Source organism: Giraffa tippelskirchi, chromosome 9 (genome assembly GCF_054371585.1).
Source record: "Giraffa tippelskirchi isolate mGirTip1 chromosome 9, T2T-mGirTip1v1.2.pri, whole genome shotgun sequence".
Classification (NCBI taxonomy): Eukaryota; Metazoa; Chordata; class Mammalia; order Artiodactyla; family Giraffidae; genus Giraffa; species Giraffa tippelskirchi.
In genome coordinates, this window is record NC_137283.1 from 28,621,154 (window position 1) to 28,642,584 (window position 21,431).

A 21,431-nucleotide genomic window follows, 5' to 3' on the forward strand; every position below is an offset into this window, starting at 1 on the left:
AGTGGTTAGGCAGGGTGCTAGGTCCTGACCTATGGTGATGCCAGTGTAGCCTGGCCTCGAAAAAATAACCCAGCTAGTATTGTAAATGGATTCAAATTTGCAAATAAACAACTTCTGAAAAGTGTTTAACTGACTAAAGTGGCCATGCCAACCCACTAACCCACAAAAAGTAATTGTTCATTTTATAGTTATTTATTCAGCTAGGACCTACAGTTGCATATTATATATAACTTTTCCCCTGGGGTAACGTGTGCTATAAGTGTATTGAATTTGCTGTACTTAGTACCATACTTGGTCGTCGAAGGGTTATTTTGGGTTCAGTTTAGTTCACATTCAAGAAGCATTCCTCAGTGAGTCTGTTGGGGAAAAAAATAGTCTTCAAGTGGGATTATGGGTAATTTTGCTCAATTTTGCTCAGTGCTGTTTTCACATAATGTCCAACACATCCTTTTTCATAAGCGCTGAAAAGTTGATTGGGTCAATCGTCTGTTTTCCCCCAGGTTAAAAGACATGTAGCTTTTATAAAAGTTTGCTTTTATATATACCAACTTCATATTTTAAATCAATACCTAAAAACTTAGACTGTGTACACACAGCCAAGAGAATATTATGTGAATCGGGTATAGAAAACTGAGAACTGTACCTACTGACGCACTACCATTCAAAGAAAAACAGAGCTTTGTCATTTGTTACCTCTCTCGTTGGTTATTATATTTATTGAGGAGTGTGATGTTCTATTTGGTTATTACTTTTTAACTTGTTACCAGGACTTACCAAACAGTTGTTGCAAAAAGCCTGTGGTCATGTTTCATGGGGAGTTTTGAAAATAATTCTGTGCAAAGCAAACAAAGCCTTGTGCTATAAAGATGGTATGGTGGTGCTGTTTCTTCCAGTCCTTAGGACAAGCTCTCATAGAAGTTGAAACTTCATAGGCCAGAATTTCTAAAAGCAAGGCAAAGTGAGAATTTATGCAAGAAAACCTAAGTCAACAATCTAGTCTGATATAAATATTGTGAGTGGATTCCATTCTTTCTAAGGTAGAAATAGATCTTACGGCAGAAGCTACTGACCAAACTCAAATGGATCTTTGGATTTCTTGGCAAAGAAATCCATTGACTTTCATGAAAACTGTTCAGCCTTTTTCTTAAGAGCAGTACTTTTTTTAAAATTTATTTTAATTGGAGGCTAATTTCTTTACAATATTGTAGTGGTTGCCATACATTGACATGAATCAGCCATGGGTGTACATGTGTTCCCCATCCTGAACCCCCTTCCCACCTCCCTCCCCATCCCATCCTTCAGGTTCATCCCAGTGCACCAGCCCTGAGCACCTTGTCTCATGCATCGAACCTGGACTGGCGATCTGTTTCACATATGATAATATACATGTTTCAGTGCTATTCTCTCAAATCATCCCACCCTTGCCTTCTCCCACAGAGTCCAAAAGACTGTTCTATACATCTGTGTCTCTTTTGCTGTCTCACATATAGAGTTATCGTTACCATCTTTCTAAATTCCATACATATGCAGTATTATACTATATTGGTATTTTTTGTTCTGACTTACTTCACTCTGTATAATAGGCTCCAGTTTCATCCACCATATTAGAACTGATTCAAATGTATTCTTTTTAATGGCTGAGTAATATTCCATTGTGTATATGTACCACAGCTTTATTATCCATTCGTCTGCCAATGGACATCTAGGTTGCTTCCATGTCCTGGCTATTATAAACAGTGCTGCGATGAACATTGGGGTACACGTGTCTAACTGTAGAAACGTTTGTGCCAAAAGTGTTCCCCTATAAATCCTGTCATCTAACTGAAGACCTCTTCCTTTCCAGCATCCAGTGTAGTCTTTTGTTGGAACTTTAGCAAACCAGACCAGTGATAGATGAAACACATAAACTTTATTGTTCCTTGCTTCTAATATCAGAAATCTCACCCTGGCTCTCTTCTCACTTCATTTTTTAGAAGATTATAAAGTCGGAGGCAATTTTCATGTTAAAAGCAGGATGTTTTTGCTATGCAATGAAGGTTACTGCCTAAAATACACTAGCAACCTTTTACGATCTTTCTCTTTCAACCTATTGCATGTATTTCAGGTAATATCCTCAGAATTCAGCTTTCTTTCATTCTTTGATCCCTTCTGATTTGTTAATCCTCAGTACTCCCTTCTGCATTAAAAAGAATTGCTTTTGTTCTAGTATTTTTTAACGTGTCCCCAAGATGATAATCTTTAACAGCATAATCCTTAGAGTGTATTTTCCCCTATGTCCCCCCCACCACTTTCAGAGTATACATTTCCCCAGATTAGAGGTGCTAATTAGTGTGCTGTTCTTAAGGCACTATTCTCATTTTCCATCATCCACCATCTTTGGAGATTCAAATTTCACGTGTCTTGGATGAGGTCTGGATGTTAGGATTATGTTTTTAAAGGTACTCATTTCCTTCTAAGGTGCACCCATGGCGAGGGCCGCTGACAAAGCAAAGAAGAATACGTTTTTGTAGAAAAGCCACTGCTTCACTAATGCTTTATGAGATGCCTATCTAATTAGAAGTCGTGCGTGTAGCGAAATGTCTTTGTCTTTTCTTGCAATCCTCAAAAGTAGTTATGATCTCCAGACATAAACGAATGCATTTTCTTTTTCCTGTCCACCCCACCCATATACTATTTCTAGAAGGAAGTTTGCAGAAGGGTCCCCCTGGAGCACTTTGGTGTCAGTTAGATAGCTCATTGGAGGAGTCAATTCAAAGTTCCTTAGAATAAGATTAGGGAAGCAGGCCTGGGTCCAGCCTAGCTGGTCCCTTGGCTTTCCTGCCGACCCTGTGGTGGGGCGTGGGGCCCCAGGTTCTCTCTCTTACTCTTTAAATGCACCCTCCCAGGTGACTCAGCTTTTGAACCCCCAAGCAGGCACTCCCCTCTACCTGTCCCACATTCCCATACATCCCAGGATTCTATTTTACTGGGCCCCTAAATCATCACAATGGTTTAGAAAGTCCAATATTGCAGCACACTGTAACTAATAGCTCAGTCTAGTAAGCATATCAATCAAACATAGGTATATCACAAAAGATTGAAAGCAAGAAAGTGAAAAATCATGGTAAGAGCATGATTTCTGATGACAGAATGCACCGGTTTGCCTGTATTGTATGTATAAAGAGCATGCATCTTTGTGTCCACAGGGGATTTTCATCCTTAATGAAGCGTGAATTGTGCCAGCCAGGCAAAACCACGGCCTGATCTTTGGAGTGGCGACTGAGAACAATATTTCCAGGCATTTTCTTACTGTAACCCAGAGTTTCTCAACCTTGACACTTCTGACTTTCTGGGTCAGTTGAGTTTTTGTTGTGGAGCTGTCCAGTGCATTATAGAATGTTTAGAAGCACCTCTGGTTCCTATCCTGCTAGATGATGATGATGCTAGATGATGATAGTTTCCCTGAGTTGTGACAACCAAAAGTGTCTCTGGATATTAGCACATCTCCCCAGGGGTTAGGGGCTGGAGTAAATTGTCTACCTGTGAGAACCATTGGTTTATCCTGAAGATATTTTGTATCGGCTTGTTTAAGGTTTTGTTTCAGTATCGTACAAAATTTGAAGTGACAGTATTAAAAAAAAAAGTTAAGCCTCCCAGTGGGGTTTTACAAAATTGGTATTCTAAAAATTAAAAAGAAAAAGCCTATCATTTTGCATTCAAAGTCGTGGAGAGGTAAATATTTCATACACTTAAACAATCAAAGAAATACCAGTTTTAGGTCAGCTCTTCAGTTTACTGTGTTTCAAGGAAGACATTTTTATATTAAGTCACTCTTTAAAGCTTGAGGGGAAGGGCTCAGGTAAGATAATTTGAGATGTAAGATTTCACATCTTCAGAGTACACAAACTTCCACATTGTTGAAATCCAATTTTTTCTCATCTTTTTAAGAGAAGTAATTTATGAAAAATATTTTTGTAGCAGAAACTCAGGGCTTCCCAGGTAGCACTATTGGTAAAGAACCCACCTGGATCAGGAAGAACCCCTGGGGCAGGGCATGGCAACCCACTCCAGGATTCTTTCCTGGAGAATCCCATGGACAGAGGAGCCTGGCGGGCTATAGTCCATAGGGTCGCAAAGAGTTGGACACAACTGAAGTGACTTAGCAAGCAGAAACTCTCAAAAACTTTATAGGGAGTATTGGAGAAAATTGTGTTTTATTAAAGGTAGGTCTGAATAACCTTTGAGAAGTTTCACAAGTGGAGTTTCCTCAGTGTGACTTGGAACAGGTCTGTCCCTATGGACAAGGCTGAAGTTGGCATCCATGTACATGGTTCATTCTTCAAAGCAAACAAGCAAAACAATCACTGTTTATTACGGAATTTTGTAAACATCAACAAAATTAAAATTGTTTAAGGAAGTCCCACATCTCCATCATCTAGTGTGTTATCAACAGCTGCAACTCAATGCCAGTATCACTACAGATCTAACCACAGCCTACCACACCCTCAAACTGTCACCTCTCCTGTCTTGTCTTAAAGCAAATCAGTTTGGTCCCCTCTCCATAGGGTCCATGGTGGGATAAGATGGCCACAGTTTTGTGTATCAGCTGCTGCTGCTGCTAAGTCACTTCAGTCATGTCTGATTCTGTGCAACCCCATAGACGGCAGCAGTAACATCAATCTTTTTTCTTTAAGGTGGCTCTCAGCTTAGATATTGCCATGGTCCTTTCACTGATCAACCTTTCCTCCTAAACATTTCCACTTAAGATATATTTTTGAAATCTCAAATTAGAGTTTGAAATGGAAGAATAAAACATTTTCAGAGCCAGGACATGGATATATGAATAAATATTTATTCTTGTATAAATTTTAAAAGAAAATATTTGCTGCTCAAAGTAAAAAATTTTCAGAAAAATATTTGCTAACTATGTGTCATGATTGGGTTCTGGGAAGTTAAATGTTGTCTACAATCATTAGTCTTTCAGACAACTGATGTTAATACTCTCATTAATTTTCCTGGATTCAGATGGAAATTGTGGCTGGTAGACTTCAATTGTCTCCCACAATTCATTCATTCTTTCTCAAATTCTCTCTCTTTTTCTTTTCTCTCTTCCCTCTCTCTCCCCTTCTCCCTCTTTTTTCTCTCTCCCCTTGCCTCTCCCCCAAGAGGTTTTAGCTGGGCACCTGGCCACTCAATTTGACATCTAGAGACTGCTTTTACCAGCAGCCCTTGCCAGATGTGATCATATGATTGAGTTCTTAGCAATGGAATGTGGGCAGAAGTGATCTGCCTCACTGGCTTAAAAGTAAATTGCACTCCATCAGGGAGATGCAGCAATGAATCTGGCTCCTTTGGAACCAGAGAGTGAAGGCAGGGCTAACCCACCAGTGGGTCGCAGAGCAACCTCCTGTGGAAGTCACCCAGCAGCCTAGAGAAGCAGTTCAGCCATTCTGATTCAGGGACTCTGCTAAAAACACTTCCACTTCTACCGTAATCAATACAAATGGAGTCATCCTTTTCAGAAGAGCATCGTTTGGTTACAGTTAAAACTTCGTTCTGTGATCTTAAACACTTGGTTTTTGCGTTCTTGTGCAGTGCTTGCCCTGCCCTGCAAATCGGTTTGGATCTTGGAGCCGATGCCGCCACACACACTGGGAGGACGTGACAAGATTGCTGACCCACGTCATGGGATTGCCTGGTGAGAGCAGAGCAGATGTGAGTCAGGCCGGAGCGGCGATAACAAGGCACTTTGGTTGGTTTTAGTTTTTACTGTGGTCAAGAGGCAGGGCTGGGTGAAAATTCCTCCCCACTGGGGCTGGCTAGCCCAGGTGTGGGGAAAAATAGAATGTAGAGTGTGAGGCTGGAGAGTGGTCAGAGTTCAAACATCCAAAATGGCGTTTTCATCTTTATCTCAGTCCTGAAAAAAAATATCATAATGAGAAACTGAAAACCAAATGGAACAAGAATCTTCAAATCAGAAATGGATAAACTCACATTCTTTGGTCACAAGAGCATTCACATTGCACACGCTAAGAGAATGTGTAAAAGTATTTCTTGCTGCCTCTGTTTCAAACTCAAATATGTCATCTACCCATGAATTATGAAATTTGGGAGACAGGGAGAATCACTGAGGCTCATTACAACAGTACATTCTCTTATGACATTTAAATGAATTTAAATCTCACCATGATGTGCTAGAAAAAAAAAAAAAACTTAAAATGACAAACTTTCAGTGAACAAAGCTGTTCCTCCTACTAGTAAAAAGTAAAGTCATATGCCACTAGCGGAAGACTAATCATGCCTTTGTATAATTGTGTTCCTTTCAATAGAGGCAGGTATTAAATGTATATCTAAAGATGTTTAATATCTTTATGAAACTTAAAAAGTAACTTACAAATGAAAAAAAAAATCTTTTATTAGACCACATGTCACTCTGCTCGTAAAGGATTAGAACAATTATGCAAATCGGGTTCTAGAAATAGCTCTGGTATCCCATAATTCTTCAAGCTAGATATGCAAATGAAATGGATTGTGACTGTGGGTTAAAAGAATTACACACTGTACAGTTAAACTCTTTAGTATACCACTCTTTGGAATGAATACCTATGACAAGGGTTCTTTCCTATTCTTCCTTTTTTTCCTTCTACTAAGAACATTGCAAACTGGTCAGGATTCAGGAATACAGGGGGAAAATATATGGGGGGATAAAAGGAAAAAATAAACTTGTTAAATGAAAAAAGCAAGGAGAATTTCATCTCCTCATGTATTTTAAATTTTATGATCTCTAGAAAATATTTTAGTAAGGCATGTGTTAAGTCAGTGTTGCCACTTTAGCAATTTTTCAAAGCCTTTCAAAATTACAGCACATCTGTGTATCTTCAAGAAAATGAAACCATTTATTGCACCCTCCAGGTTCCAACACAGGTTCTAACTGGAAAACAGTGTGTGCTTCTCAGATAGCACATCCTGGCAGAAAGTTAAGGTTTCCATCCTAGAGAGCGACACAGACTAGCATAACTCAGGTAATGTATTGGGTGATGTTTTTAAATATATTCTCTCCTCTCAGTTTACATGTTTTCCACCTAGAGTAGGTTAGCCACTTTAAAGTTAATTTATGGATGACTAAATTATTCCTCCTAGAAGCCCAGTGGTAATAGGTTTAATTTACCTGTCTCCTTAATGTTACTGAGAAATAAGAGAATTGCATTTATGCCTTGACATTGCAACTTCAAACATTTTTGTATGTTTTCTCTGTGTAATTTGAAGTGACTTGGAGTCTTCAGGCTTTCACATATAAATTGAAAGCTGTTTATTTACCTTAAATGCCTGCAACCAGTTTAACAGGGTAAACTGAATATACTAAGACTTCTCTTCTCCTTTTTCTTTGAGCAAAAGCACAAAAATACCCTTTTGTGTAGTGGGAGCTGCTATGCCCCCTTCCTTTGGGAGGGGAGAGGAGTGGTCTTCTTGAGAGCTACCTGTTTGGTTTCTATTCAGTTCTGGTATTTTTAATCTAATCTGCTGACTCTCCCTGCAAAAAAATTTTATGTAACAAACTCTCCATTAAAACAACCACATCCCTTACTGGCCCTTGAACATTCACATAGAATGGGAATGGAAAACTATGAAGAGAGAATTCATGTGGTTTTATTTCCCTTAGAGAAATTTATTTTGAAAATGGACCCCAGAGTGAGGAGAATGTGGAAATCAGAAAGTTGGGGAAGATGCAAACTGGACAAATTTTTTTCTGTCTTCTGATTTTTTTTCCCACTTCCCTCATCGAGCAACCAGAGATAGACTGCCTAGGGCCCTTTCTGGGCAATTGGCTATGATGTCTGGTTCCCCTTGTTATCCCAAGCTTTTTAATTAGATCTCTCTTCTGGTATAAATTATGTTCTGCCTTGATTTATGGTTTGAGGCACATTTGCCAGGTTTCTCCAGATAGCTTGCTACCTCATCAGCAAGAAAACTGGACCTTTCTTATCTCCATGTTTCCCTGCATTGCCGAAAACAGAAACCAGCTTCTTAGTGGCTTGTAGTACCTATGGATTAGATGGATTCATTCAGGTGGTTTTCCAGATTGCTATTACTAAATTTATCATATCAAAAGCTTAAAAATATACTGATCATGGTAACAGTTTTTATAAAATGCAATTAAATAGAACCAGTCTTGTAATAGGTATTTAAAAAAATCTTCCAGATTTATTTCAACCTAAGAGATAGTCTAATCTAGTTTATTATTTTTTCCAGAGCCAGGTTAATCTAACAGTTAACAGCAGGCTGAATGATCTGATAATTGGAAATGTGAAAAAATGAGTCTAATTGTTAACAATTTGTGAATACAATTCCAGGATATCAGGCATATCTGTCAAGGGAGTGGAGAGGATAGAGTTGTTTTAAGTATTGTTGCAGTTAATTGTTGCTTCAGATGACAGGCTTTCAGAATATTAGTACCTGAAGCAATAGCAGCATTTTTTTGAAGACCAGAAATCTAAAATCTAAAATCTAGAGATATGAGGTTGCTTGTTTGGGTAAGCAGCTCAACAATGTTAAATTAGATATATGCTCTTTTTATCTTTCTGGGCTGCTGTTTTCACCATGTTGACAGTGTCTCTTCTCATGGTTGCAAGAATGCTGCTATGGCTCCAAGCATCACATCCCCAGCAAAAATATCCCAAAAGGAAGGAAACGGGAGGGCAAGAGGGCTCTGTTCTTGGGATGAATTAGACCCCAAAAGTCTTGTCCAGGTTGATGAAAAAGCATAAAGAACCCCTTGGACTTAGATCAAATTTTCTTTTAATTCTATTTACTCCAGAAACAGCTATTGATAATAAACTATACAAAAAATATTGATATGGGTCTAGAATATGAATGGGTAGAGACAGTTTCCCATTACCTCCTTTACCCCTCCCATAGAAAGTCTTGAAGTTCATTGGTCTCAGAAGGTCACACAGAGTGACACATCTATCAGGGGCATGGAAAATGGTATATTGGGTCTGCCACATTTTATAATTTCACCCATCTGAAGTCACAGACAGCTTGAAATGCCAGGAAGCCAGTAAGCCTGCTACTCAGTCCACTGTGGCATGCAGATCTAATAATGACTGTGTTTGGAGACTTAAAAATCTTTTAGGACCAGCATGGGGACAACATCTCTCTCTCTGTAGAGGTTGTTGTTCAGTCAAGAAGTCGTGGCCAACTCTGTGACCCCATGAACTGCAGCATGCCAGGTTCTCTGTCCTTTACTGTCTCATGGAGCTTGCTCACACTCACATCCATCGAGTCGGTGATGCCATCCAGCCATCTTTTCCTCTGTTGTCCCTTTCTCCTCCTGCCTTCCATTTTCCCCACTATCAGGGTCTTTTCCAATGAGTTGGCTCTTTGCATCAGGTGGCCAAAGTATTGGAGTTTCACCATCAGTCCTTCCAATGAATATTCAAGATTGATTTCCTTTAGGTTTGATCTCCTTGCAGTACAAGGGACTGTCAAGAGTCTTCTCCAGCACCACAGTTCGAAGGCATCAGTTCTTCATCCCTCAGCCTTTTTTATTGTTCAGCAATCACACCTGTACATAACTACTGGAAAAACCGTAGCTTTGGCTATATGGAGGTTAGTTCACCCTTTATGTCTAAAAGCTCACCCTATATGTTTGAAAACTTAACAGCAGTTGAGTTGGGAAAAGAGGGAGTAAGGACGTTGGACACAAGAAACAATGCACGCAAAACAAGTTGGTGTGACCCAGAATGATCTGTTCAGGGCACTGCCAGTGACTTGGAGTGGCTGGATCTCAGGCCTGAGCAGGGAGTGGGAGGAGGTGAGACCAGCAGGGGAGGCAGGAGCCTAGGGATGCACCAGGATGCGTGGAGGTATACACCATGCACCACGAGGGCCCAGCAGAGTGGTGGACGGACTAAGAAGGCCTTCCAGAAATCTTGGATCTGAGTCCAGCACAACCCTGATGTTTACCCAAGACCAAGGATACAGCTGTACAGGTTAGTTATGCTCACACCATCCCAGTTATCAAATATTGTGAATATTGCCTCTGCCCTAGAGGAGTTGGTGAGGGAGTCCCCACACAGAGAAGGGGGATGGGCTTCCTAGGGAGAGTTTATACAAAGGCAACCAGAGAAGGGAGAAATGGAAATACAAGGGGAGGATGAGGCCAGGGTGGTGGAGGGGCCAGACCACGGTAGGCTGCCTGTGGCAGACCAGAAATTTGCACTTGAGCCTATGGGTCATGGAAAGACAGTGAAGAGTAGAACCAATCCTACCAACCCAATGATCCCTTCCTGAACCCGGGACCTTGAACCTCTTACAGGCAGGGGACTTGAGGATGTAGATGACTGATGATGAAACCAAAGACTTGGCAGAAATGCTTGTGTCATTTTTTATTTCTTTCAAAAGGAGGGAGAAAGAAAGGAAAAAAGAGAAAGTGAAGGAAAGGAAGAAAATAAAGAGGAAGTGGGAGGAAGAGGAGGAATAAGAGAGGGAGGAAGGAAAGCAAGAAGAGGAAAAATGGAAGAAAGGAAAGGGAAAGAAAAGAGAAAAAGGTAGAAACCAGTACAGCAAGACTGACAAGATTTGGCAAAACTTGGGTGAATACTGGAAATGGAGATTACTATTTATTATTATGTTTATTGTTATTTGCTTCTGCATTTTACTTGAGATACTTCATTTAAAAAAAAAAATGGTCAGGTGGAACTCTAAGTAAATAGAAGTCTTTCTGCAAAGTGATCTGACATATGGTATCCAAAGACCTAAAAATTCTCACTTTTGACCCAAGAATTCCATGTCAGAATACATAGAGAAAGATATATAGACAAGCCATCTATTTTCTTTTGCTTCAAGTATAGACATAACTTATTTATTTCACCCAGGGAGGAGCCAGGGGCATTTTTGCTAAATAAAATTTTCAATTAAAGAAATGAGCTATTTTAATGGAAAGTGAAAGTGAAAGAGAAATCGATCAGTTGTGTCCAACTCTTTGCAGACCCCATGAACTGTAGCCTGCTAGGCTCCTCCGTCCATGGGATTCTCCAGGCAAGAATACTGGAGTGGGTTGCCATTTCCTTTTCCAGGGGATCTTTCTGACACAAGGATCGAACTCAGGTCTCCTGCACAGCAGACTCTTTACCATCTGAGCCACCAGGGGCTCCTATTTTAATAGAAGTCTTCCCCAAATACATTGTACCTACCAGGGTACAATGAGTATTCTGAAACACAACTAACCTTTTCCTGATGATTTTTTATTAATGTGAATTAATAATCAAAGTAACAAATTCAGTGTTGAAAATAGCTTTTGAGGTGCGAGGGGATTTTTGCTCCTGCACAGTATTCCCCTGGACAGCTAGTTTCTCTGCCTCACTTGGTTCTTTCTTCTTCCTTTACAGTTGGCTGTCATTTCTCACTACCTGTCACTTGATTCCTCATTAGAAATCTGTCATCCAATCAGAACAAAGCAAAAAAAAAACCAGATCAAGTTTGTACACCTGGTAAATCCATTTTCAAGCAGAGGCCTGCAAGTCTGCCTCCAACTTCTGGGAATCTTGTTAAAAGTGCTTTTTTCTGTGCCCCACCTCAACTCCTTCTAATAAGCATCTCTGGACCCTGCAAGTACTTAAGGTAGTTATTACTATGAATGTTAACATTTGAGAATCCGATTTATAGATTCTCCTATGAAAAAATATCCATGAACTCAAGGCCATATAAAGCCCACAGGATGTCTCTGTGCCCTTGAGCTACTTGCCTGAGGGTCACACAGGAGTTAGCACTGATGGACTGGTTCCTGTGCCATGGCAGGTGCTAAAAGTTCTGAATATCACATGGGCTTAGTGACTTCTAGTTTTTGAACTTGGATCACTTAAGTGGGTGGAGGGTTGGATGAGGAGATACTTACTTCCTGAACCTGACTTTAGGTAAGTCTAGATATCTGATGAGTGGCCCCTGGGTAATTAATGTCTACCTGGTCTATGATCTGGGGAGAAATAGGCTAATAATTACTCACGTCTTCCAAATATGAGACTGTCTGCATAGACTGATAGTTACAGAAAAAATAAAATAATGCTGACCATTCACCTGAGATAAGCTGGCCACACCCGCTTCTTATGACTTAATCCACCTTGGACTAAATATTTAATAGTTTATATTATGCCCAACTGAAATTTCAATATATTTATTGCACCTGTTAATTATTATTTTATCAAAGTGATTACTCTGCTCATACTCATGTTTTATAGATTCATTAAAAAGTTCTAAAACTATATATATATACTGTTTCTTCCCTTTAAGAGGAGATCTGCAGATTTTTTATGTTGCATTTTAAGTAAACAAGCCTCTAAATGTCTTTGAAATTACGGTGAACTAAACAGCATGCACTAAAAGGATAATAGAACATGAGTACCTTACTTAGAGGTATATTACCACCTGTCACAGCCTCAAACAACAACAGCAACAAAAACCCACTCCAGAATGAAAATACTGGTATATTTATATAATGCAAAGAGAAATACAGATATAAACCCTCAAAACGGAAGATACATTGATAAAAATGTAGCATTGTAAGCGAAAAAATATTGTACAGTACTTGCAGAATTTAGTCTTTCAATTTAAGGTTACAATGTGCCTAACAAATAAATAGTATTTAAAATTATAGTTCTCATTATTAATTTAAAATAACCATCAGGAAAACAGCACAGCTTAACCTAGCAAACATTTTAAGGAAATGCTTTGTTTCACAGAAGTAGAGTATCATTATAGTCCATCCATTTATACCATAAACAAAAAAAACAATTTTCAAAGTGGAAATCAGTTTCATAAGACAGAATAAAACTGGGCTCCTCAAAGCAAAAACTGTTTCCATAAAGTTTTTTAATTTTTATTGGCCAAAAATACCTGAACAGTTTTGATGTAGTACTCTGCTTGTCTCGGAGAGCCCTCCCAATCCGTCAACCACAATCAGTACATACAAAAACATGCAATACTGTATTTTCTCCACACCATTACTAACCAAAACACTTTTTACTCTTTTGAAAGGTACAATTTTACAGAAATGTTTCCACTCGAGTTTGGTATAATACAGAGAGCAGTATGTCGCTGACGGGCATTTCCTAGTGTATATAAAGCAAGGTAGGAAACAAATCTTACTTGTGTCGTTACCTATTAAAAATGACTTCCTTGCTACTCTCTCCCATCTCTGCTCTTTAAATTCACTATCAATACTGAACAAAGTTCTCAACGCCTTCCAAGAACCAGAGCAGTCCAGCTGACCCCAGGCCGGCAATTCAGAGGGAACTCGAGACAACTTTCCCTCTGTCTCCTGCTTCCAACAGAAGACCCTCAAGAAATCGAACTGGTGAAGCCCCTCTGGGCTCTTCTACTTCACTGCAAAATGTAATGCCACTTGAGGTTGTCAAAAATAGCTTCTGTAGAAAACTGGCCATGGTCTTTAGGAAAGGTTGCATGAAGAAAATTAGCCTTTATTAAAAAAAAAAAAAAAGTAACACATGGAATAAAAGACATCAGTACAAGTACAAAGACTCCAGGACCTACTGTCAGGATGAAAATATATTTAGGAGAACAATCGCAGGAGCTGGGGTGGGGCTGGGACTTCGAAACCCTACCCCCATACAATTGGAGTCTGTACAATCCAAGTGATGATGCACTTCGAGAGTCGTTTTGAAGGCAGCGTAGAAAATTAAAAAGGGGGCCAAAGGGGCAGAAAAGACGTCACTGTCCAAGCCAAAGGGAGAGGCCGGGCTGGGGTGCAGGTGGCGGGAGAGCCAGTTATAAACCGATGCCTTTCAAGTCGCAGGGGAGGGTGGCCTGGGTGGCCTGGGGGCTCTGGCAGCAGGGGAACTGGGCGCGGAAGCAGTCCCTGAGCTCCCTGTTGAAGAGGAAGCACACCACGGGGTTGATACCGGCCTGCGCGAAGGTCAGCCACACGGAGGCCGTCAGGTAGGCCTGGGGGACGGCGCCGGGCCGCACCAGGACCCGCAGGTAACTGGCCACGACGTAGGGCCCCCAGAGGAGCAGGAAGAGCAGCGTGACGGCGTAGAACATCTTGCACAGCCTCTTCTCCGTCTTGAACTCCTCGAGCACGAGGAGGCGGCGCGCGCCACGACCTGGCCCGGCCGGCCGGATGCCCACGAGTGCCGGCGGCGTGGGCCCGCGGCCGAAGCCGGCCGTCCAGTTGGCGGCCGCCTGGCCGGTGGCGCCGGGGCCGTGGAAGGTCCAGTCGTGGCTGACGGCGGGCACGAGGCGCGCGGGCCGCATCTTGCGGCGGTCGTGGATGAAGAAGAGCAGGCGGAGGTAGACGAGGTGCGTGGCGCCCACCACCACGGCCAGCAGCAGCAGGAAGCCCAGCGCGCCCGGGGCGCCGTCGGGCCGCTGCTCCAGGGCGCACGGCGCGTCCTCGTCGTCGCCGCCGCCGCCGCCGTCCAGCACGGGCGGGAAGGCCGCGGCCAGCGCCAGCGCCCAGGCGGCGCATACCAGCATGGCGGCGCAAGGCCAGCCGGCCAGGCGTTCGGCGTAGAAGCGGTGGTGCGCGATGGCCAGGTAGCGGGTGACGCCCACGCCGAGCAATAGGAAGGCGGCGTGGAAGCAGAAGAGCGCGGCCAGGAAGGCGAGCAGCTTGCAGCCCAGCGCGCCCGGCGGCGCCCCCGCGGCGGCCGCGGCCCGCCGCGCCGCCAGCATGACGGCCGGGAGGCAGGCGAGCGCGCGCAGCCCGTCGGCCAGGCACAGGTCGAGCAGCAGGTAGTACGGGGCGCGGTGCAGGCTGCGCTCCCGAACGATGAGCAGCGCGAACAGCACGTTGCCCGCCAGGCTCACGCACAGCAGCAGGCTGAGCGTGGCCAGCTTGAGGCCCAGGGCAGCCGCCTCCCCACCGCCGCCGCCGCCGCCGCCGCCGCCGCTGCCCGGTTCGCTTGCGTTCGCCATCGCGGCCTCCCCGGGCCGGGAGCCGCGCTCCGCTCCGGGGCCGCCCCCCGGCCTCTCCGCTCTGCAGGCCTGCCTGCCGACCGGGGCTCGGCCACCTGCGAGGGTCCCCGGCGAGCTCCCGGGCCAGCGGGGCTCAGCCCCCGCCCGGCTGACCCCTCCTCGGCTCCCCGAGCTGCCGCCGCGCCGCCGCCATCTCAGGAATGGTGCGCGCAGGAGGCGACGGCCACTCCCTGCGCCTCGGGCTTCACTGCGGACCGGGCCGCGCCGCCGCCCGCAGCCCCCTGCATCCTTCTCCTCCTCCTCCTCTTCCTCCGCTGCCGCCGCCGCCGCGCCTCTGGGTTCTGCCCCCCGCCGCTGCCGCCGCCGCAGCCGCTGCCGCCGCCGCCGCGGAGCCCCCTCCCCTCCGCCGGAGCGCGCCGCGTGGCCGCCGCCGCCAGCCCCGCCGAGGCATCCCGCGCCGCCCGGGCCGGGCTGGGCTGGGGGCGCCGCCGCCGCAGCTGCGGGGCCAGGAGGCGGCCGGGAGGGAGGCAGGGCCCAGGACGCGAGGTGGCGACAGGTCGCGTTTGGCCCCAGGTAACGGGGTCCGGCGGCGGCGCCCGGCGCCCGCCCTGGGGTCACGGTAGCCGTGCGCGGGGTGGTGGGGGGAGCCTGCCTGGGATGCTAAGGTCGGGAGGCCTCGTGGATTGGGGCGGGGGCGGTGGACAGGAGGATCTGGGATGAACTCTCTACCTGCAAGCTAATAGTGATTAATAGTCATCACCATCATCATCACCGCAGCCCTGTAACGTCTAGTATTCAGGTCAGCACTGGTGTGGGTGCCGGTGTTCTGGGGAGCTTTACCAGCATTAGCTCCCTCCGTGTTCACAGTAAGGACAAAGTTGGTTCTATTCCTAAACCCACTTTCTCTCTGAGGAAGCAGGGACTTGGAGGTCAAGGGAGTTGAGAGCTGGTAAGTGGTAGAGCTGAGATTCAGATTTCACTCAACCTGATGTCCAGGGCTGGACTGAGCGACTCTGAAGGCTACCCTGCTCTCTGTCTCATTCGTTGTCCCAGTGAAGACTTCTGCTAGGGATAAGAAATTCAGCATTTTCCCTTAAGTGATTTGGAAGGTTAATCTCACGCTGCCTTCCTCCCAGGATATGAGTTTTCTGGGTTAGCCTGAAAGGCAGCCTGTTCCTGTCCTCAGCTGCACCAGATTCACTCCCGTCTTTGCAGGGGCTCTTCCCTCTGCCTGGGCCAGCCCCTCAACAGGTTCCCCATCCTCTGGGCCATTCTTCTGTCCAGGCTAGCTTACCCTGTACCACTTCCCATTTATTTCCTTCTTAGCACTTAATATTTATCATTAATGTTTCAACTAATTTCTAAGCTTCTGGAAGACAAGGGACTGTGTCTGATTTTTTGTAACTCTGTATCCCCAATGCCTGGGATGGAGGAGCCAGAATTAAGACATAGGTTCTTTCTTAGGTACACTCATTGGGTTGTTTTTTTGTTTGTTTGTTTGTTTTTTGTTTTTATGCAGAATATTATTTATTGGCATGGCTGGCACCTTGGCATTTGCAGGATGATACAAGATCTTAGAAAGCCTTGTCAGGCTAAAGAGTCTAAACTTTAGTCTGTAGGCAGTCAGGAGCCCTTGGAGGTTTTTGAGGAAAGTGGCATGATAAGAAAACTACCAATGTGCATCAGGAGGATGATTTTGGCAGTAGTTTTTAAGAGGAATGACTGAGCAGAGTCAGTAGGTCTAGTCCAGATCCTTAGACTTCAGTGAGCACAGAAATCACTGGGGATACTGTATTATTCAGGAGGTCTGAATGGGGCGGAAGATGCTGCCTTTCTAATAGTTTCCTAGGCAACACTAATGCTTCTCATCTACAGACCACACTTGGAATAGCAAGCACCTTGAGGGCCTTTGACCTTTCGTAAAAATCTAAGTGATGGCCAATGAGGGCATGACTTAGGGTCCCTAAGTGGCCAGGGACAAGTGGCTGACCAGGCAGGTCTACAAATATTTGATTTGTTTATAGACAGTAGAAGTAGATTTTGATGGTATTTTGGTTAGGAATTACATTTTGATAATAGTAGCTAAAAAATGTACAGTTTATTTTCCTTATGAAACAAGAAGTCTGGAGGTCAGTGGCTGCTGACATTGAATTACTGGCTGAAGGACTAAGTCTCTGAAAACCTTTTAGCCCTTTGCTCGTGATCAATAGGCTGTTGACACCCCAGCCATTCATTCAGCATTCCAGGCAGAAGGAAGGAAAAGCAAAGAAGACCAAAAGTGTTCCTGCCTTCTAAGTGGGCCCCTCTGAAGAGTTTTCTAGAAGGCTTACATGATGACAAACAAGTCAGTGGTTACCACCATCAGCATAGGATACTGGGGAATGATTTCGCTCTTTAATTTTTTGAGCTAGACACATAGCCGCTCGGGCTACATCTGCCCAGAGGAAGGGATGCCTTCTTTTAACGCACACAAAGTCGCCAACTCCAGTTCCTTTATGACAGCGTTAATGGCAGCCTGTGTTTACTGAACACATGCTGTGTGCTGTGCAGTATGCTGAGTATTTGATGTGTGTTATCTCATATAATTATGATAAGGGCCATTTGTCGTAGATACTACTATGGTTACCATATTGTAGATGAGACTGAGTGGGTAAATAACTTGTTCAGGCTTTCACCAAAAATAAGCGTAAGATCTGGGGTTGGAAGAGAGAATGTTTGACTCTAGAGCCCGTGCTCATAACCACTGTATGTACTGCCCCTTTATCGTAATGGCAAAGAAAGTTATTAACTTTCTAAAAACAAACAACCTACTGATATTCATGTGCAGGTGAGCGTGCATGCTTAGTCGCTTTAGTATGGTCTGACTCTTTGCGACTCTATGGACTTTAGCTCGCCAGGCTTTTCTGTCCATGGAATTCTTCAGGCAAGAGTACTGGAGTGGGTTGCCATTTCCTTCTCCAGGGGATCTTCCCAACCCCAGGGTTCAAACCTGGGTCTCCTGCATTGCAGGCAGATTCTTTACTGCTGAGCCACCAGGGAAGCCCAGTGTTCATAGACATAGAACTAAAACCCCTTCAAAGAGGGGAGAGATTTCAAAACTGTGTAATACAGCATTTGGATTGTGTAAACTCATACATGACTTAGTGGGCAGTACAATCCAGGTATTCTTGCTCCTTGGTTAGTACCCTTCCCACTTCCATGAAATCTTCACATATAATGAACACATGACGTTTCACTAAACCTCTTGGAATCTCAAATGTTCCCATTTATAAAAAGAGAAATGGGACCAAATAATTTCTGAGGGTCTTCACCTCTGAGATGTAGTTTGTATATGAGAAAATGAAAATTAAGTGTTTGTATAATCCTAATGCTGAGAGATTTGTTCTTCAGACATGGACCTGAAAGAAAAGACATTATTTCCCTATAATTTAGATTTCTCTGGTGTTTCATACTTCTCTCTGTGACTTAATGTGCTTCTCTTTGGGATTTGGTTTAGTCATCTACCCAGCTTCAAATAGCAGAAGCAGCAGTAGAAAATATAAAAATCGTGACTCTCAAAGCGTTTATATGCCTGCTTCTTTCATTGTCACCGTTTGTTTGGGAGATTAATACTTAAGGAAGAACTATTAACATTTCATTGCTGGAATCAACTACCTTCCTTTTATTGTTTCTAGGAAGCTTCACACAAGCATCTAAAATAGTTTCTTAGGTACCAAGTTGAATTGAATGCCAGCATCTCAAAGCATAATAGCTATGTGGGATTTTTCACTATAAGAAAAATTTTGCTTATAACATTATTTTTCCTTTGTCCATAGATAGAAAAGTTGAGATTTCCACCCCAAATTAGCTCTGTTACTTCTTTGCTGCACAGGTAGATGTTGTGTGTGGTAATGGAAATCTGCTGTTTGGAAGACTGGTTGACAGGCCTTGATGGATTCAGTCAAGGCCACAGTTCCTATCATGATGGGAGACGGTTTGGCTGACATCTCCTATCCAGCCTCAGGCTTCTGGCTTCTAGTCATCTGACAGGGCACACTGAACATCAAGTCAGAGAAGGCTGGTTTGACTTAACTGCATCCCAACTCTTAGAAAACATGAACTGAAGTCTGTGCCCAATTGGTATTGAGTTATCAGAGGATAGCCATCAGTTTGGCCTCTTCATGGGAATGAGTCCTGACTTTAAGACTGAAAATGAACTTGGAGTTACGTATACCTTAGTTCATATCCAAGTCCCACTAATTACTAGCATATTTCCTTAGGGGTTTCCCTGGTGGCTTAGATGGTAAAGAATCTGCCTGCAATGGCTTTGGTGGTGGCTCAGTGGTAAAGAATCCACTTGCCATGCAGGAGATGCAGGTTCTTTCCCTGGGTCGGGAAGATCCCCTGGAGGAGAAAATGGCAATCCACTCCAGTATTCTCACCAGGGAAATCCCATGGACAGAGGAGCTTGATGGGCTATAGTCCATGGGGTTGCAAAAGAGCTGGACACATCTTACAGACTAAACAACAACAACAACATCTTTAGCCAAGTCCTTTACCTCCTTTGAACCTCAAAGGCCTTTTTCAGGGAAAATTCCATTAAATTCAATCCATTTACAAAAAGAGTGTAACACAAGGTGTTCACCCAGGTGGTGTGTAATAAGTGGTAAATATATTTTTGTTCTTGTGTGCATGCGTACTCAGTCATGTCTGACTCTTTGCAACCCAATGGACTGTACCTGCCAGGCTCCTCTGTCCATGGAATTTTCTAGGCAGAAATACTGGAGTGGGTTGCCATTTCCTCCTCTAGAGGATATTCCTGACGAGGATAGAACTCCTGAAGTAGCAGGTGGATTCTTTACCACTGCACCAGCTGGGAGACCTTTTTCACTCTTACCAGACTATAATTGCCCTGGCTAACCATGGTTTGGCTGACTTTTCTATCCTCCACTTCAGCCTAGCTTAGGAGGATGCTGTGTGTATATCTTGATATTTGTGTGGCAGGTGTGAATGTCAGTCCATAAAATCAAGGGTGCCAGAAATGCATCTGCTTCATAGAAACTTAATTTCTGACTGAGTTACCATTTTGCCTTGATGATGGAGAAAAAGAATGGAACCTTGCTGCTTCTGGGGTTTCATCAAGGACCTGTACTTCTTCAGGATGTGCTATAATTCCAGGCTGGCACCCAGATTGCCTAGCACACAGTCGTTCAGGGTAGTGTGTGCATATGTGTGGGAGGAAAGTGATGTTTCATCACTTTGTTTCTGTCCTTATAAGCCATTTTGGTTTGGTGGTTCTTAGCTGCCTCATGTCAGATTTGGGGTTTGAGAATCTGGAATAGTATTGTGTTTATTGCCTCTCCCAACACTGCATGTGGGAAACCTCATACAAATGTGCCCTCCGTCAATGCTCTCGCTCCCCCCTTCTGCCTTCATCTCTGGGGACTGCCTGTCTACTCCAGCACTGGAGAGTCCTGTTCCTTCTTGTTTTTCTGGGCAGTATAATTGATTGGTTTTCCTGGGAATTGGTGGTCCCAGAATTTAGGTGTTTGGGAAAACAAAAGTCAGGAAGCTACCTTCTGTAAACCTCTCCTTGGCAAGGAAGCCCTGGACCCTGGTATGTGCTTCAGTGAGGGGAAGGATAGGGAAAAAGAGGAAGAAAAATTATCAGGTCACATCTCAAAATACTGTCCTTGCTGCATATGTTTGTTAAATGAATGACTGAAGATATCATTTATGTGTATATGCATGGCATATTGTCACACTTCTAATAAGCAAAATATATTTTAATGAAAGCTTTTTAACATTTTTTGTCACGTGCAAAGAATGATGTTGGACCCTTTGTGTGTGTGTGTGTGTGTGTGTGTGTGTGTGTGTGTGTGTGTGTGTGTGTGTTAGTCGCTCAGTCATGTCCGACTCTTTGTGATCCCTTGGACTATAGCCCACCAGGCCCCTCTGTCCATGGAATTCTCCAGGCAAGGATACTGGAGTGGGTTGCCGTTCCCTTCTCCAGGAAATCTTCCCCACCCAGGGATCGAATCCTGGTTTCCTGCATTGTGGGCAGATTCTTTACCTTCTGAGCCATCAGGGAAGCCCTCGGATAAGGTTGGACCCTTACCTCTCACTATATACAAAAGTTAACTCAACAGGGATCATAGACATAAATGTAAGAGCTATAAAACTTAGAAGAAAACCTAAGAGTAAATGTTCACAACTTTAGGCGATAGGATAAACAAAAAGAAAGAATAGATAATCTGGATTTTATTACACTTTTAAAGTTTATATTTCAAGTAACTCCTTCAAGAAGGTGAAAAGACAGAATGGGGGACGATATTGTCAAGTTATGTGTCTGATGAGGGAACTGTATCTAGAATATGTAAAGAATGCCCATAAATCAACGATAAAAAGGCAAGCAGTTCAGTTTAAAATTGGGCAAAGGATTTGAATAGGAGTTCTTTAAAAACACATGCAAATGACCAATAAATACATGGAAAGGTGCTTACCATCATTAATCATTAGAAAAATGCTAATCAAAACCA

At 43.7% G+C, this 21,431-nt stretch overlaps 1 protein-coding gene and 1 long non-coding RNA gene across 2 annotated transcripts; one reads left to right on the forward strand and one right to left on the reverse strand.

Moving 5' to 3' along the window:
* Positions 1–12,441: 12,441 nt before the first annotated feature.
* On the reverse strand, positions 12,442–15,155 carry GPR27 (G protein-coupled receptor 27). Its single transcript, XM_081528377.1, has one exon. It carries the CDS (start codon positions 14,911–14,913, stop codon positions 13,762–13,764), a length of 1,152 nt encoding a protein of 383 aa, XP_081384503.1. The 5' UTR covers positions 14,914–15,155; the 3' UTR covers positions 12,442–13,761.
* Positions 15,156–17,177: 2,022 nt separating this feature from the next.
* On the forward strand, positions 17,178–21,135 carry LOC145520908 (uncharacterized). The gene is made up of 2 exons (XR_014064897.1): positions 17,178–19,222; positions 19,360–21,135. It is a non-coding gene; the product is annotated as an uncharacterized LOC145520908 (long non-coding RNA).
* Positions 21,136–21,431: the final 296 nt, after the last annotated feature.